The sequence below is a fragment of the Phlebotomus papatasi genome, chromosome 3, assembly GCF_024763615.1.
Source record: "Phlebotomus papatasi isolate M1 chromosome 3, Ppap_2.1, whole genome shotgun sequence".
NCBI lineage: Eukaryota > Metazoa > Arthropoda > Insecta > Diptera > Psychodidae > Phlebotomus > Phlebotomus papatasi.
Window position 1 is genome coordinate 46,140,139 of NC_077224.1, and position 17,908 is coordinate 46,158,046.

The following is a 17,908-nucleotide window of genomic DNA, read 5'->3' on the forward strand; positions in this document are numbered from 1 at the left end:
TTTTCTATTTCATATTGACAAAAGGGAAAAATAAACGCTGGATAGTGAAATTGAAGAATTCACACTCTATGATGCAAGTGTTCTCGGTACGAATCCGTTTTAAGTCATCAGATTTTTTTACGTGGTTTTGGTATTATAGAATAGCCCCATAGCAAAATTCCGCAAAAATTCCAATGGAAAACTTGCGTCCAAATGGCTAAATTCGCTGGAATTTGACGCTAAAATTCCACTAAGTTTTCCTATGGAATTTAAAGCCGGAAATTCCATGGAAATCATAGTGCTCCATGGAATTTACTAGTACGACATGCTGGAATTCCAGCGTTAAATTCCGCGGAAGATTTATATGGAAACTCACACGTGAAACGTCCGCGGGATAAGCTGGAAAAAACATATGGAAATTTCCACTATCTTTCCATAGTGTTTTATATGGATTTTTCCACTAGTTTTCTGAAATGTCAAACAAATAAAATGGTGTTGCGACAACTTTCAGAATTTGTTTCCAAACCTTCCGCAAACATTTCTAGTGATTCATGTGGCAATTATAATATAATTAATTATGCGATGCTGCGTTTCGTGTAGATAATAATGAAGTGATTACATTAAATAGGTCGCCAACCTAAAATAATGCTGTTTTTATGTTAATTAATATAAGGTAAAGTACCCTTTATTCGACCGGTTCCTCTATTCGACCGGTAGATTTATTTATTCAATTTAATTATATTTGCTATAATATTTTGTGTATGATCTAACATTAATAGGTCAATTATTCTTTAAATAATACGAATCAGTGACAAATTCATAGAAATTGACGAAATTCACCATCAAATATTCAAAAATTGACCCACCGGTCGAATAGAGGAACCCGGTCGAGTAAGGGTACTTTACCTTATATTTTAGGAAAAAAATTTTTTTTAATAAAATATTTTTTTATTGCTCAAAGTGTCAATTCGTTATTGCTGGTTTATAAAAACATATTATAATTTTCGTAATCTTTGCCGTTTCTATAAAATTCGGAAGTAAAATCATGAGGTGCATGTGACAGCTTCATTTTTTCTCCATTTTATTTTGGTGGAAAAATCCACATAAATTCCACGAGCATTTCCATGGATGTATTCTATAGAAAAAATCCAGCATAAATCCATTAAATTTTCCTTGGAACCTATTATGGAAAATTCCTATGGAATTTTTTAAGGAAAAATAGTGGAAAATTCCAAGGAATTTTTCGCTAGTTATTCCTATTCCGCTTTCTTTTGCAATGGGGAGGCTAAGTGTGCCAAATTTCGGCATGGTTGCATGCAAGCGTCAAAGTCTCAAGTTTGAAATGTAATATTTTTTAAATACAAATTGATTTTATTTATTCTTTCTTTTGTAAGAGTGTTGCTTGGAACCTTGTAAAGAGTTTACTGTCTTTATCACGCACAGCTCAATCATAAAACCGATAATGCGCTTAAAATCACGCACAGGTCAATCATAAAACGGTTAATACGCTTAGAATCACGCACAGCTCAATCATAAAACCGATAATGCGCTTAAAATCACATACAGCTCAATCACAAAACGATCAATACGCTTAAAATCACGCTTGTGCTTTTTCAAGCGCAATTTAAACCGTTGTATTATTGAGCTCTGCGTGACTTTTAAGTGCATTAACCGTTTTATGATTGAGCTGTGCGTGATTTAAAGCGCAACCTCAACCGTTTTACGATTAAACTGTACGTGATTTTAAGTGCAATCTTAACCGTTTTATGTTTAGGCTGTTGGAGTCTTTAAGCGCAATCTAAACCTTTTTGTGATTTGTCTGTGCGTGTTATTTTATACACAGCTAAGGTCGTTCATGCTGAGGCAGTTGGGATTTGATATATAATATTAACCTTTTTCTTTATGCTTAAGGTGTGCGCGTTTTCTAAAATCGATCTGTGAAAATATAAGCTTAAGGGTTCTGTGTCTAACGGCGTTATCACACTTGCACATTAAAATTTTAATGTGATTCACATTAATTGTCGTTTGTGAGCGTCCAAATATGTTATTTGTGTCTTTGAGTCACTTAATATTTGGGGTTTTTCTATTTATTGTTAAAGAAGTGGACTTGGCTTGCAAAAATAAGTTTAAATTTACCTAAAGCATAAATATTTTTCACATTAAAAAATTAAAGAGAAAATCGCATTAATTTTTCGCATTAATGCTATAAATCAATTTATATCAAATTTTGCGGGCCAAGTCTACCTTTTTATCAATAAATAGATCAAATTTTGAATATAAAATGATTCAAACACACAAATTACACATTTGGACTCTCACAAGCGACAATTAATGTGAATCATATTAACATTTTAATGTGCAAGTGTGATAACACAGTAAAACTAAGCGAAAAAGTTTTTATAGATGCTTTTCCGAAAATTTCTGTATATTTTTGAGGAGCTCTTTTAGACGAATTTAAAAAAAATAAAATTATTTTCTTGAGAATTTTTTTTCCTTTTTTTCGAAAAATATTTTTTTTTTCCTTTGAAAAAAGAAACATATTTTCCTGAATTCTCACAATTACATTTTAGCGTCGTTCCTGAAGCCACCCATCTAGTCCTAAATAAATAAAAAACCTTGAAGTGTTTGCCCCCAAATCGAATTTGCAATGTAAGAATCACACCTTTATAAGCTGATCTAGGCTTATCACTGGCTGGTTATGAATTACCTGAATAGAATTAGACTGTGATAAGCAAAGAATCCTGTGATTACTTCCCAGAGTATAATCATCCAGATACCTGAATAGAATTAGACTGTGATAAGCAAAGAATCCTGTGATTACTTCCCAGAGTATAATCATCCAGATACCTGAATAGAATTAGACTGTGATAAAAAGAATCCTGTGATTACCTCCCAGAGTATAATCATCCAGATACCTGAATAGAAAAGACTGAATATATATCCGGCGAAAAAGGCAGATTTTCAATATCGATCCTTTATTTCACACAACAATCAATTTACTTTCTTAACACAACTTAATGACTTTAAAATAATAAGAAAAACAATGGATGTTTAAAGATTAAATAATTCCAACTTCAACTTTTGGCTGCACGAGGTTTTGACAAATCGGATGACTTGTCAGACTCTTATTGACCATATCGGTACTTGTTCTAAAATCCTGGTTCTAAAAATTACTTCGTAGGATTTCCGCCAGAGCGTATGGTGTTCCTCATCACCACTGGCTTTTTATTAAAAATCATTTTTATTAGGCTTTTTTTTAAAGGTGTCTCTTTCTCAAGAGTATTTCATGAACAAAATTTTGCCGATTCCATCTCAAAATTTAGAATTAAGAAGAATTTTTAAGAATTTTAAATTCTTAAAAAATATTAGAAATGAATATGAAATGTCGAGGAATTCTGTGACAATTCTTTGGAATTCAGCCCCGATATCCCAAGTTAATGTGGCGTTGGGTTATAGGGTGCCACACTGCGGACAAAATCTGCATATGTCGTATCGAATTCCATGGACGCTGCTGACTTTTGTTATTGGGTACTGATTCCGGCCGTCAAATCACGCAAATAAAAATTTTACTTTTTACGTGGAATTTCTTAACGTGTCAATGTAGTTAGATCATTAAAAACGGAGTTAAAGCAAACTGGTGCAGATAAAAGGTGATAAAAAAAGGTGGAAGACTGAGTGTGTGGGTGATAAAAGTGGAGGAGGTAGCCAAAGTTTTCTCAAGACGAAGTTGGCATAGGAAAAACAAAAAAAATGAGTGCAAAGCAAAGTCAATGTCGGCAATTGAATTTGCCTGCGTTTTTGCTCATTCTCCTGCAAATCTCTGTAACGAATGGCTTCTATCTGCCTGGATTAGCCCCAAAAAACTTCTGTAAGAAATCCGACGCAACACCAGCCTGCAAGGTGAGTACGGCTACGTCTACAAAACTTCTCAAATTTTTTTCAATATGGGAGGGTGCTCTTGCTCTGCACGCTTCTATGAACCCCCCCAATTTTTCCACCTCGTGTTGTTCGACAATCGCGAGACCCCTTTTTCCACACTCGCAGATATCTAGCCAAATGAGTAAGAATTTCACAAACCCTGGCTAGCTGGAGGATGTGGGAGTATGTGTTATCGCAGAGTGATTTCAACAAAATGTTGCCTTCTCTTTTTGCAGTCAGAAGTGCCACTGTTTGTAAATCGCCTCAACACGGAGGAATCTGTGATTCCCTATGAATACCATCACTTTGACTTCTGCCAAGTGGACGAGAGCGACTCCCCGGTGGAGAATCTGGGACAGGTGGTCTTTGGCGAGAGGATCCGCCCTGGTCCCTACAAAATTGATTTCCTCGAGAAAGTCCAATGTGCAAAGGTAATGTTCCCGAAGAGAGCCTCCAAATCTCGATTAAAAACTGTCCTTGCTTTCTATTCAATTATTATTTATTAGTCATTTGCTAAATTAGTGTAGTTTTCAAATATTTGCACAATCCCACTGAAGAGAAAAAAAAGCCTTGCTGCATAAACTCCACGATTTCCCCCCATCCATTTGATACTTTGTTGGTAAAGTTATGTTAAATGGGTTGCATGAATCTCCGTTTAGTTCAAAACGCATAAGTCGCATAAGTACAATCCATGCGAAACTGCTCTAATGCAAAGGAGAATGGTCAAATCCGGTCCCGGAATCGCCACGAACGGGACCTATGTCATTGGATAGACATTAGTATAGGTAACAACTTTTGTTCTGGGATCAATGTTCTAAACCATGGAGGAACAGTTCTAGAGCATAAAAACTATTTTTTACAATGATGAAGAATGATCAAAAGTATATGGGCGCTGGTTCATCTTCATACAAACATTAGAGTAGACGCATTTTGAAGATATTGATATAAGGTTGAGAAAAATGCCGGGACCCAGGACCATAAACGCTGGGAGCCCTTGTAAAAAAAGGCCTTTATCCTTCCGAAAAATCGTTGTTTTGACAACGAATTACACAAGAACTGCTAAAGTGATCTTGATGAAATTCGGTATAGGGTCACTGTATGACTTAAAGTTTTTATCCATGCATATCACCCCCTCCCCCCACCCTCCATTCTGATAGTCCCCATACAAAATGGGGGCACTTTACCTTATAACTCCTTTCTAAGACGATGTAGAAAGCTGATATTCAACAAGAGAACAATACTTATGAAAGACTTTTAAACCATGCATGTTAAGCCGCTCCTCCACCACCCCTTCTAGTAATCCTATACAAAATGAGAGCATTTTGACCTCCTTTCTGAGAAGAAGTAGTTGTTTGTAAAAGAATGAAAAAAATGAATAACTAATAACGTTAACAATAATTTTCTAGATTTTATATGCATTTATAGACATCTAGTCGAATTACAGCTTTCTGCCTCCTCTTAGAAAGGAGTTATAAAGTAAAATAGTCTTATTTTGTATGGGGGTTACCAGAAGGGGTGATGGAGGAAGAGTTTGATCAGTATGGTTAAAAAGTCTTCTTTAAGCCTTGTTCCCATGTTGTATTTCAACTTTCTATCTTTTCTCAGAAAGGAGTTATAAGGTGAAATGCTCTCATTTTGTATGAGGGCTACCAGAAAGGGGGACAGAGGAGGAAGATATTATACATGGTTTAAAAGTAATCCCTAAGCTTTGTTCCCTTGTCGAATTTCAGCTTTCTACCTCCTCTTAGGAAGGAGTTATAAGGTAAAACGCCCCCATTTTGTATGGGGGCTATCAGAATGGAGGGTGGGGGGAGGGGGTGATATGCATGGATAAAAACTTTAAGTCATACAGTGACCCTATACCGAATTTCATCAAGATCAGTTAGGCAGTTCTTGTATAATTCGTAGTCAAAACAACGATTTTTCGAAAGGATAAAGGCATTTTTACAAGGACTCCCAGCGTTTATCGTCCTGAGTCCCGGCAATTTTTCAATCTTATATCAGTACCTACAAAATGCGCCTACTCTCGTTTGTGGCGATTCCGGGACCAACGCCCATATAGTTTTGACCATTCTCCTTTATTGACAAAATTTGCAAAAAAAAAATTTTGTTTATCTCTTTCGCGTTCCACTTTTATTCAGCAGATGAATTCATGTAAAATTGAGTTTTTTTTAATGCTTTATGATCAAATATAATAGTTCCGAGAGGAAAAAAATTTCCATTGCGTGAAAACTCGGAAAAACCCCGGGTCATATATGTCCCTATTGTACTCAAGGGAAGTGTACATACCATTTTCAAAATCTATATCACAGGCTTTTTCAGAGTTTTTTTTTGCACAATATGAGACGAGTTTTTTTGCACACTTGTACAATATGAGACGCTTGCAGAATACTCTAAAATATTGCAAAATATGTTATAATTCATCAGATATAAGATGAAATGTCCAGCAGCAAGATGCCCCCACAAATAAAAACAATGTCCCAACTACATTTCGCTATAGATTTGGGACGAAAACACTGTTACCTTTGCCGACAATAGGGTCATATATGACCCGGAAAATTCTACAAGCTTTTCTGGAAAATTGAGAGTAGTTTATTATAACAAAATATGCAATATATATTCTTTGGATATTCTATTTTGTGTTTCTAAAGAACTTTTTGCTGAAAAAAATAAATTAATATAAAAAAATTTTGAAAAAGAAAAGTCATTTCACAAAGTTAGATATTTAGTGATTTTTGATCTCAAATATTTTCTTTTCCTGAATATCTGGAGTCTTGAGAAAATTAGCCAAGAATCTTACATCCTTCTATTATGATATTGTGCACAAACAGATAGATTTCAATTAATGTAAATAGTCAAAAAAAATTGTTTTTTCCCCGGGTCATATATGACCCTAATGACGCGAAAGAGTTATAGTCAAGTGTGCTAATTTGAGCGCTTCGCTATCTGGATCGTTTATGACTAATCCACTTAAAATAATATTCCTATTTTTTATTTTTATTTCCGTAATATAGGGTAAATGTGCCAAATTTCGGCCAGCTTGCAATTTCGACCACCTTTTTTGTTCCTCGAATTTCCATGAACTTTTAGATTTTACGTACTCTAGAGATTAAACAATGCAAAAGAATAACAAAAAATGTAGCTTCGACAAACGAAATGACGTGAAAAAGTTAAAAGAAGAATTCCCGAAGGGCAAGGAACTATGAGAATGAAGGTGGCCGAAATAGGGTACCAAAGCTATATCTATATTTTTATTCATTTTAAAATGTATTAAGAATGATTTTAGAGTAAATAAAGACGGTAAACTCTTTACAAGGTTCCAAGCAACACTCTTACAAAAGAAAGAATAAAAAAATCAATTTGTATTTAAAATATTACATTTCAAACTTGAGATTTTGCCGCTTGCATGCAACTATGCCGAAATTTGGCACACTTTAGTCACTACAGTAACATAATATAACTATTCAAGTTTGAGAAAAAGCAAAAATAATATTTTTAGGCATTAAATAAGTGAGTGTAATCGACTCATTTCCATCTTGTGCCACCTGGATTCTTCACTAAAATTTTTTTAGTCAGTGATATTTTCGCTAGTGACAGCTGGTTGATTGAAAACATTTATTGTTTTTTTCCTTCTGAAAAAAGTATTTTAAATCCAAAGGTTTAATTAAAAGTGAATTAGCGAAAAGGCGACCCAGTTAGTGCATGCTGATTTCATCAGTCCAAAAACAAGCGTTTAAGTAGCACTTTTCGGAAAACGATCCAGTTACCCCACCTTACTATAGTTAAATTTCATTAGATGTCTTTTGGAATATTTATTGATTGGAAATTATGAGAAAAAATGCGAGTAATAAGCTTTACCATATCACTTCGAGATTAAACTCCTCCCAAAGATTTCTTAGCCACGCCTCCTTCAAAAATTGTGAACAACTATTCTTTTAATTCCATATTTTCAAAGAAAAAAACAGATCAAAGGTTGCAATTTTAACTACAAGATTCTTTTCAAAATATTCTTCATAAAATACATTATCAATTTCGACCTTTTAGAATTTTGCAAAGGGTTTTCCATTCAAAAAAGGGTGGCAAAACATCCCAGGCTTCGCGAAACGCACGAACTCGTGGCTTAAATGCTACAGCTCCAAGGAAGGAACCTCCACGCGTACTTAGAGCTCTTATCGAAACTAAATCAGTGCTCCTGGACAATCCTCGGGGACTGACTGATCCTTCCACTCCTTCCATCACGAGACTAAAATAATTGAGTGCCAAAAAGAATGTCGGCAAGTCCGCTTGGCATTGACGTGGCCCGTTTTTGGTTGGGCAAGACATATATCTCATTTTTTTAAAGCCTTCACTCAAAAAAAAACGGGGGTGCGATTAACTTTTTTTCCTCATAACTTTAACACTTTTTAGGTGTAAAAATATATCAACATTTTTAATGTTAATTTTACACCTTTTTAAGGGTAAAATTAACATGAAATAGGGTAACTTTAACCCCTAATACACCTAAAAAGCATAATATTTACACCGATTTCGGATCAATACTGCAGGGTAAAATAAACATTTCCAGAATATTAATTTTACCCTGCAGTATTGATCCGAAATCGGTGTAAATATTATGCTTTTTAGGTGTATTAGGGGTTAAAGGTACCCTTTTTCATTTTAATTTTACACTTAAATAGGTGTAAAATTAACATTAAAAAATGTTGATATATTTTTACACCTATAAAAAGTGTTAAAGTTATGAGGAAAAAAAGTTAATCGCACCCCCGTTTTTTTCTCACTGATTGAAATGTGACGCCTTCCGAAGAAGTTTTTCTAAACTGCGAAAAAATATACCTTTTGTAAACTTTTAAGATCCAGTAGGCTGTTCTATAAACCTTTTTTTTTTCAGAACAGACAGAAGAGGCCAAACGATTAGAGATAGTGACTTTAATCTTCCGTAGCACCCCTCATAATAATTGATTCAAGGACCATTACTTCTCAAACTACATTCCTACTTCCTTAAAACAATGTTTTAGGGATTTCTCTAAAACGCGTCGTTAGATTTTTTTTTATTTTTGAATATGTTTTAGAGGTTACCTCAAGTGAAAATTTTGTTATATTTCGACTCATTCGAAGTCCTTGTAACGGCTTTGGAATTTGGCTTAAATCTAAACCAATTTCAATCGGTTTCAAGCCAGTTTAATATCTATATATTTTTATTTTATCATTTATTTATCTTCTTATCTGTTTTATGAACCGGTTAACATTATAAATTACTTAATTGGACATTAGTGAAAGAACTTCTTTTGCAGTCTCGAGTTAGATCTTTTTTCAAAGTTGGGACGCTTTACCATCTTTATTAGAAATTAAAAGGAAATTGCTCCTTTACCATCTCTTTGAAGTAATACAATTATGAATCTCTACTATTCAAGATTAAAGTGTCATGCATTCTTCCTCTTATCCTTATTGCTTTTTTGTTGCTATGTAATGAAATGCCTCAGTTCAATGCAAGGCGGTGACTTTTGTGTGAGTGCAAGAGGACAAATAAAATCAAAGCGTTCGATATTGTGTGATTAATTGATGGAAATATTGATAGGGGCCGTTTATGTTAGCTGTTTACAATCTCAGGTGAAATGCAACCTCGTCAGATCGGGCCCAAATTTTGGAATTATACGTTTTGACACTTCTAGATCACAAAAATCATATGCGCCAAAAATCGAATTTCGTGGACGTCCCGTCCTGTCCCGTCCGTCGTACAACCACTTTTGGAGAGAGAACGGAGAGTTATATTGACAAGTGGTTTTTATTTTCTAAATAATTTATTTTCTAAATAACACAGCCCCTATGGCATCGATCGATCTCAAATTGTAGTATGTTATAGCAGGGATTAAGACCTTTCGATTAAAAAAAACTTAAGTCCCCGAGCCCCCATAATCCGATTTATAAGGGGTCTTAAATTGGATTTTCCAATGGTCATATCTAAACTAAAAGAAAATTCACATTATTAGACGGCATGAACATTCGAAGGAAGAATACCTTCCCCTAATCGTTTGAAGCAAAAGGCGATTTTTTTGTAGTTTTGTGGAATTTCAGGATGATAGAATGTTCTAATCCTAATCGCAATTTTATTAAAATAAATTTCTTTCATGAATTTGCTCACTTTTGTGTAACTCGTCGGTTTAAATTTTCGAACTTCCAACGGGTTTTTAGGTAAGTTTCCTCCGTTTCCTCTTTGATATACCTTTGAATCGGTACAGAAAAAATCTCAATCGGAGAGAGCTCTCAAATCGGTAAGGTTATTACTAAGCGAGAGGTATCGAGATCTTTCCAACGGTGGCTTCCATAGGTCCCATCGGTCCCATCCATCTCAACTTCACTTTAATGTAAGGTAAAGTACCCTGTAGTCGGCCGGTTTCTCAACTCGGCCAGTGCGACTATTTATTCAATTTACTTTGGTTTGTTATAATATGGTCTTACTGATTTAACATTATAAGGTGTATTATATTATATATAACGTAAATCAGTGAAAATTTCATAGAAATTGACTATAAAACGTTAAAAAATTGGTTAAATAATTCAACTGGCCGAGTTGAGGAGCCGGCCGTCTAGAGGGTACTTTACCTTACCCCGACCCTTACTATATCCGAATTGATCGGACTGTTATCGCTAATGTATTTTAACCGATTATGAAGAACTTTCTTTTCTTTTGTTGGCCTTCTGCATTCAAACTATTGACATAAATTATAAAATGATCAGTAATAAGCCCAGATAAGCTTATGGTAGCTAAGATTCCTTACAGAGGACTTCAAAGTGCTTACAATTCCGAATGCGTGGAAATTCGATTGTGAGTTGAATTTTGTGGATAATGGCTCCGGCACACCATTTAGATCGGGAAAATTCCATGAAATCAAAATTCACATCCCTTTCTTTCTCACAAGTTTTGCATATGTTTGACTTATTCTTTTGCACTCCAAATTTGATTGAACTAAATTCAAATTGATCTGATGGTTAAATGAAGAAGAAGAGTTCGAAAGAGTGGGATAGACATATGCAAAATGTGTGAAAAAGAAAGGGATGTGAATTTCGACTTCATGAAATTTTCCTGATCTAAAAGATGTGCCGGGGCCATAATGACTCTGGCACATCTTTTAGATCAGGAAAATTTCATAAAGTCGTAATTCACAACTCTTTCTTTTTCACATATTTTGCATATGTCTATCTCATTCTTTCGCATATTTTCGATTGAGCTCCATTGGATTTGTTATGATATTTAAAAGAAGAGGAAGAAGAATGCCAAATCTCGCGTGAAAGAAAGGGATTCGAATTTTGATTTCATGAAATTTTCCTGATCTAAAAGGTGTGCCAGAGCCATAAATAATCGCGTTGAGCAAACTGTTCTTATCGGTGGAAATAGATAAAATCGGTTCGAAGCGATTCTTTATGATTCCGGCACACCTTTTAGATCAGGAAAATTTCCTAAAATCGATATTCGAATCTTTTTCTTTCTCGCATGCTTTACATATGACTATCTCATTCTTTCGAACTCTTCTTCTTCTTTTAGACATCACAAAAAATTCAATTTAGCACAATCGAATTTGGAGCGAAAGAATGAGATAGATATATGCAAAATGTGTGAGAAAGAAAGGGATGTGAATTTTGATTTCATGAAATTTTCCTGACCTAAAAGGCGTGCCAGAGTCATTAGAAAATGATTCGAAAATCACACTTCTTTCGAGTTAGAGGAAAATAGTCTTCTGCAATGTTGTCAGAGTTCGTGAAAGAATTAAATATGCGTTTTGACAAGTCTTGCTCCAGTTTCCCTTATTTCGATTTGCAAGCATTCCGAGGTCCCCTATAAAGAATCTCAGCTTCCATAATCTGAGCTTATCACTGGTTTTTATATTGTGATTTTATTTTTTTCTTTCTGGTTTAGGTTTGTACAAAGACGTACACGGGTGGTGATCCTGAAAGTGATCGCAAATTGATGATTCTGAAGAAGGGTATGAGCCTGAATTATCAGCATCATTGGATTGTGGACAATATGCCAGTGACATGGTGTTATCCATTGGACAATGATCGACAGTATTGCAGCACGGGATTCCCAATGGGATGCCTGGTGCGTCGTCGTCCGGACGGGGATGAGGCATGCCCTATGAATATGCGCTACAACAATCCTGGACACTATTATCCATTCAATCATGTTGATCTCACGATAACGTACCACAGTGGCAATAGTGAAGATTGGGGAGTGGCTTTTGGGGAGAATGGTGGAAGGATAATTTCGGTAAAAGTTGTACCGTCATCAATTAATCATCGGAATCCTGATGCTCTGGATTGTACGAGTAAGGAACCATTGGAAATTGAAGCGAGTGTCTTGCAATCTGGTCAGAAGATTAATATTACATACAGCTATTCGGTGACATTTATGAGGAATGATACTATCAAATGGTCATCGAGATGGGATTATATTCTGGAATCTATGCCACATACCAATATCCAATGGTTCAGTATACTGAATTCTTTGGTTATTGTGCTGTTTCTGTCGGGAATGGTGGCTATGATAATGCTGAGGACATTGCATAAGGATATTGCCAGGTACAATCAGATGGAATGTGGAGAGGATGCACAGGAGGAATTTGGCTGGAAACTTGTTCATGGTGATGTTTTTCGGCCACCGAGAAAGGGCATGCTTCTGTCGGTGTTACTTGGTTCGGGTGTTCAGGTATTCTTTATGACTTTGGTGACATTGGCATTTGCCTGCCTTGGATTCCTGTCACCGGCCAATCGGGGGGCTCTTATGACGTGTGCCATGGTGCTATTTGTACTTCTTGGTACACCAGCTGGATATGTTTCATCGAGGATTTACAAGAGTTTCGGTGGGATTAAGTGGAAGAGTAATGTCCTGTTGACGTCAATGTTGAGCCCGGGAATTGTTTTTGGGCTGTTTTTCGTGATGAATTTGGTGTTGTGGGGCAAAGGTAGTTCGGGTGCTGTACCCTTTAGTACCCTTCTTGCATTGCTGGCACTGTGGTTTGGAGTGTCTGTGCCATTGACATTTGTAGGGGCATATTTTGGCTTTAGGAAACGTTCGTTGGAACATCCAGTTCGGACAAATCAGATTCCACGACAAATTCCCGATCAATCAATCTATACACAGCCAATTCCGGGCATTATAATGGGCGGTGTATTGCCATTTGGTTGTATCTTCATTCAACTCTTCTTCATTCTCAATTCCATCTGGTCCAGTCAGATGTACTACATGTTTGGTTTTCTCTTTCTTGTCTTCATCATTCTCGTGATAACGTGCTCTGAAACGACAATTCTCTTGTGCTACTTCCATCTCTGTGCAGAAGATTACCATTGGTGGTGGAGATCCTTCCTTACGTCGGGCTTTACAGCAGTCTATCTCTTTATCTACTGCTGCCACTATTTTGCCACAAAACTCTCAATTGAAGATGCAGCATCGACTTTTCTCTATTTTGGCTACACTGCCATAATGGTCTTTCTCTTTTTCCTCCTAACCGGTTCAATAGGATTCTTTGCCTGTTTCTGGTTCATCCGAAAGATCTACAGTGTCGTCAAAGTGGATTAATTAATAAAAATTTCTTTATTTTTCTTTTTTTTTTGTTGTGAAATTTGTCTTGCAAATCCTTTCAGAAAAAAAAACAAAAATTTTCTGATTCTTGCAACAAAAAAAAAAAACAGAGAGATAAAAGAAGAAAAAAACTACTTATTTGTGATTATGTATAAATTATTCACCTATTTTGTCGCCTTTTTTCCGAAACACCTGCCCTTGTGTCTCACACCTGTTTTCTTTCTTTTCCGTGTATAATAATTGATGAAGAAAAAAATAAGAAAAAACTAATGAGCCAACTAAGAGAAAAAATGCAAATAATTAAGAATAATTTAAATGTAAAGTAATTTTAAATGTTTTCCTTCTTCCTTTAAAAAAAAAATTCAACTTAACCCACTGAATTTATTTTACTGGATATTTTTTTGTGCATTAGTGAGAGTGAGGTGATCCTAAGTTTAATCCTGCTATCAGGCTGTACATTGAAATTTAATTGTCGCTAAAATGCTTTCAATTTTGTTAAGTTGGCTGAAATCCATTCGAAAAAAGTATGTGTCTTGGCTCACCCGAAAGGCTTATAGACCGAAAAATGGTTTGTGTCTTGGCTAACCAATTAATATTTTAATGCAGGGGTGGGCAAGAACGGCAAGAACAGAGGGCCAATTTTTGAAATTCTCATTCGCACCCGCGAGCTCTTTAGTGGCTGAAAGAGATTGACTCGCACACCCTTCAGATTCTTGAGTACGAGAAACGAGTACTTTTCGGTTTACCGAAGGATTTGAATCTGCGGGGTATCCGAGTCGGGTCCCGGTCAAAATCCCGAATACTTAAAAGAGTCTCAGCTACTCCCACGATTGTACCCGCGCTTGCTGGAGGCAAAGGGAAATCTTCTGTGTCTTGGGAAATTATTCTAAACATTTCCCTCCATATAATTTCATCCTTTTCGGGATTTTGGCTTTCGGGATTTTGGCTTTTTCGGGATTTTGGCTTTCGGGATTTTGGCTGGCACCGTCCGAGTCAATTTCTCTCGGCTACCTAAAGAGCTCGTGGGTGCAAGTGTGAATTTCAGAAATTTGCCTTCAGTTTGAAACTGAATAAATGTCAAAATAAGTTTGTCCAAGTCGCGTTTTGTCTATTGACGTATAATTTTTATTAACGTTTGTTCGCTTTCAAACGGTTTTCACTCACTTCTGTTTTAACTCTTTCCGGACCGCAGTATATGCTGCAAGCCAATTTCACAATTTTTTAATCAAAAATATCTAAGCTCAGGAATTAATTGAGGCCCTAAAAAAATATCTTACATTTGGACATCCTTATAGTTTTTAATCATCGACAAGAATAGGACTTTTATCAGTTATGAATAATTAAAAAATATTGTTTTTCACAGAATATTCATATGCTGCTTTGGGTACTCAGAGTCCCAAAAGAGACGAAAGAGTTAATGTAATTTTGCATACCAGCTAGCACAGTTAGCTAAAACAGACAGCGTTTTCAGCAAAAAAAAAAAAACCGAATACATTGCCTTTTTTTAGCTAACGGTACTCGTTGGCATAGAAAATTCCATTTCAATTTTTTTTTCAATTGAAATATTTTTTTTGGGGCGCTTTGCTATGATTAGCGACAGATAGCTAAGACAGCAACCTTTTTTGGGTCAGTCGATGTGGTCATCGACAGATTTTTTTCGGGTAATCCGAAAAACGAAAACACATTTGAATTAATTAGAGAAATTATGTTTTTAATCAAAAGAATTAATTATAATGTAATTTTGTGTAGAAAAATTTATTAAAGTATTTTTTAGTTGAAGTAATTTTTTCGGGTGGCACTGTGATCACGGTGATCACCAACAAAATGATTTCTTAACAAATAAAGAAAAAAAAGAGATTAATTTCTTTGCGATTTCTTTTTCAATTAAAAAGAATTTGCGAATGAAGAAATTTTAAGAGCAAAAAAATTCTCAGCTAATATCAAATGGAATTAACTACAATTTTTTAACATTTCTGCGTTTCATCGTGTTTTTTCGCAGGAAAAAATAGCGGAAAGGCCTATTCATTAGCCAAGACATCCACTATTTTTCGGATAATGCGCTTTTTGGTTAGCCAAGACACAAACCTTTTTTCAGGTTGATTTCGGCAAACTTTGAATTATTCAGGGACGAAAAATCGAACTTGGTCCACAAAAATTGGTTTTACAGTGACTTAAATTGCAGAAAATCTTTCTCATTCATTCAATAAGACTTACTGAGATTATATGAGATGCTTAGAGCAGAAGTGGACTGTTTTAATAGGGAAATGCATGCAAAGGAGACCATTTCTGCTCTGAGCGTCTCATATATGCTATTCAAGTCGGTTTAAATCAATTTTTGTGGGCCAAATTTGATTTTTTCCGGAAAAATCGGACTTGGCCCACAAAAATTAGTAAAATAAACTTGAATAACATTAATATGATTTCTCATTAATTTGTTTAATTAATGGGAAATGGCTTGTGTTTTTTTAAGTCTATTAAAATCGATTTTTGTGGGACATGTTTGTCTTTTTCCAGAAAAACCGGATTTGGACTACAAAAAATATTTAAATAAACTTAAATAGCATTAATATGAATCCTTATTAATTTGTTTAATTAATGAGAAACGACTTGTGTTTTTCTCAGTCTGTTTAAAGCAACTTTTGTAGACCAAGTTTGGTGTTTTTCCAGAGAAGCTAATTTAGGATCACAGAAATTGTTTTAACTTGAATAGAATACGATTCCTCATTAATTTACTGGATTTATGAGAATCAACTTATGTTTTTTAAGTCTGTTTAAATCAATTATTGTATACCAAGTTTGGTTTTTTCCGGAAAAGCTGGACTTGGATCACAAAACTCGGTTTTAATGTTATTTAAATAAAGAAATTCTTCCTCATTAATTCAATAAAACTTACTGAGAAGACATTATGCTACGCAAGTCTGTTTAAATTAATTTTTGTGAGCCAATTTCGTCTTTTCCGGAAAGCCATACTTGGTCCATAAAAATTATTTAAATAAATTTGAATAGCATAAATGATCCCTTGAAATTTGTTGAATTTAATGAGAAGCAACTTGTTATATTGAAGTCTATATTTAAATCAATGTTTTTTAGACTAAGTTTGGTTTTTTTTCGGAAGACCCGAGTTTGGTTCACAAAAATCTTGAACAATTTTTGTTAGCCATGTTCGTATTTTTCTGGAAAAGCCGGACTTGGCCCATAAACTGATTTAATTAAACTTGAATGGCATAAATGATCCCCGATGATACAGTCATTAATTTGTAGAATTAATGAGAAATAACGTTTTTTAAATCTATCAAAATCAATGTTTGTGGACCAAATTCGTTTTTTTTCCGGAAAAGCCAGATTTGGATTTCAGTATAATTAGTATAAATAAGTACAATGAGTCTTAAATAACACAAATTGTTATGGCTCTGGCACACCTTTTAGATCAGAAAAATTTCATGAAATCAAAATTCACATCCTTTTCTTTCTCACACATTTTACTTATGTCTGTCTCATTCTTTCGATATCTAAATTCGATTGAGCTAAATTGAATTTGTTGTGATGTTTAAAAGAAGGAGAAGAGTGCGAAAGAATGAGAAAGACATATGCAGAACATATGAGAAAGAAAGACACTCGAATTTCGACTTCATGAAATTTTCCTGACCTAAAAGGTGTGCCGGAGCCATTACTCATGAATTCAACAAATTAATGGGGACTCGTACTTATGTCTACTAAAACAATTTTTTGTAGACCAAACTCGACTTTTTCTCGCTAGTGGCTCTGTTACAACTTTTAGATCAGGAAAATTTTATAAAGTAAAAATTCTCTCTCGGTCTTAAAATTTGGCTTAACTAAATTAAATTTGGTTTGATGTGCAAAAAAAGAAGAAGAGTGCGAAAGAGTAAGACATATGCGAAGCTTTTAAGAAAGAAAGGGATGTGAATTTTGACTTTATGAAATTTTCCTGAACTAAAAGGTATAGAAGGAATAAATAATTCAAAGTTTAAAATTTTATCAGCGATGTGGATTGATATAAAATTTTAATGTACAGTGTGATAGTACGATGAATGATGATGAATAAGAAGAATTACTCATCGTCTCGGTTATTTGGAAGTTAGTAGATAAGTTTTCCTTTTGGACAATATTGAATAATGTGAAGAAAACAAAAAGATCATATTTGTGCTTTAAAGGAATATGATAAGAAAAAAAAATTGCTGGCACACACACATGATGGAGAAAATTGATACAATTATTTGTTTATTTTGGAAGTATTAGAAATTATTCGTAATAATTGTAGCGAAATAAATATATCTGATACAAAGAAAAAACGAAAAGAAATTGAGTCTTCTTTGCAATATCTGTGAAATTGTTTAAAGTTCTGTCTGCGAGAAAGAAAAATGAAAATCTCGTATAAATATTCGTTACTTTTCGAATGTGATGGCTTTCGAAGTTATT

At 34.7% G+C, this 17,908-nt stretch overlaps 1 protein-coding gene across 1 annotated transcript; it reads left to right on the forward strand.

Moving 5' to 3' along the window:
* Nucleotides 1–3,490: 3,490 nt before the first annotated feature.
* LOC129807993 (transmembrane 9 superfamily member 2) lies at nucleotides 3,491–17,791 on the forward strand. The gene is made up of 3 exons (XM_055857624.1): nucleotides 3,491–3,879; nucleotides 4,134–4,328; nucleotides 11,810–17,791. Exons 1-3 carry the CDS (start codon nucleotides 3,730–3,732, stop codon nucleotides 13,466–13,468), a joined length of 2,004 nt encoding a protein of 667 aa, XP_055713599.1. The 5' UTR covers nucleotides 3,491–3,729; the 3' UTR covers nucleotides 13,469–17,791.
* The last annotated feature ends 117 nt before the right edge of the window (nucleotides 17,792–17,908 follow it).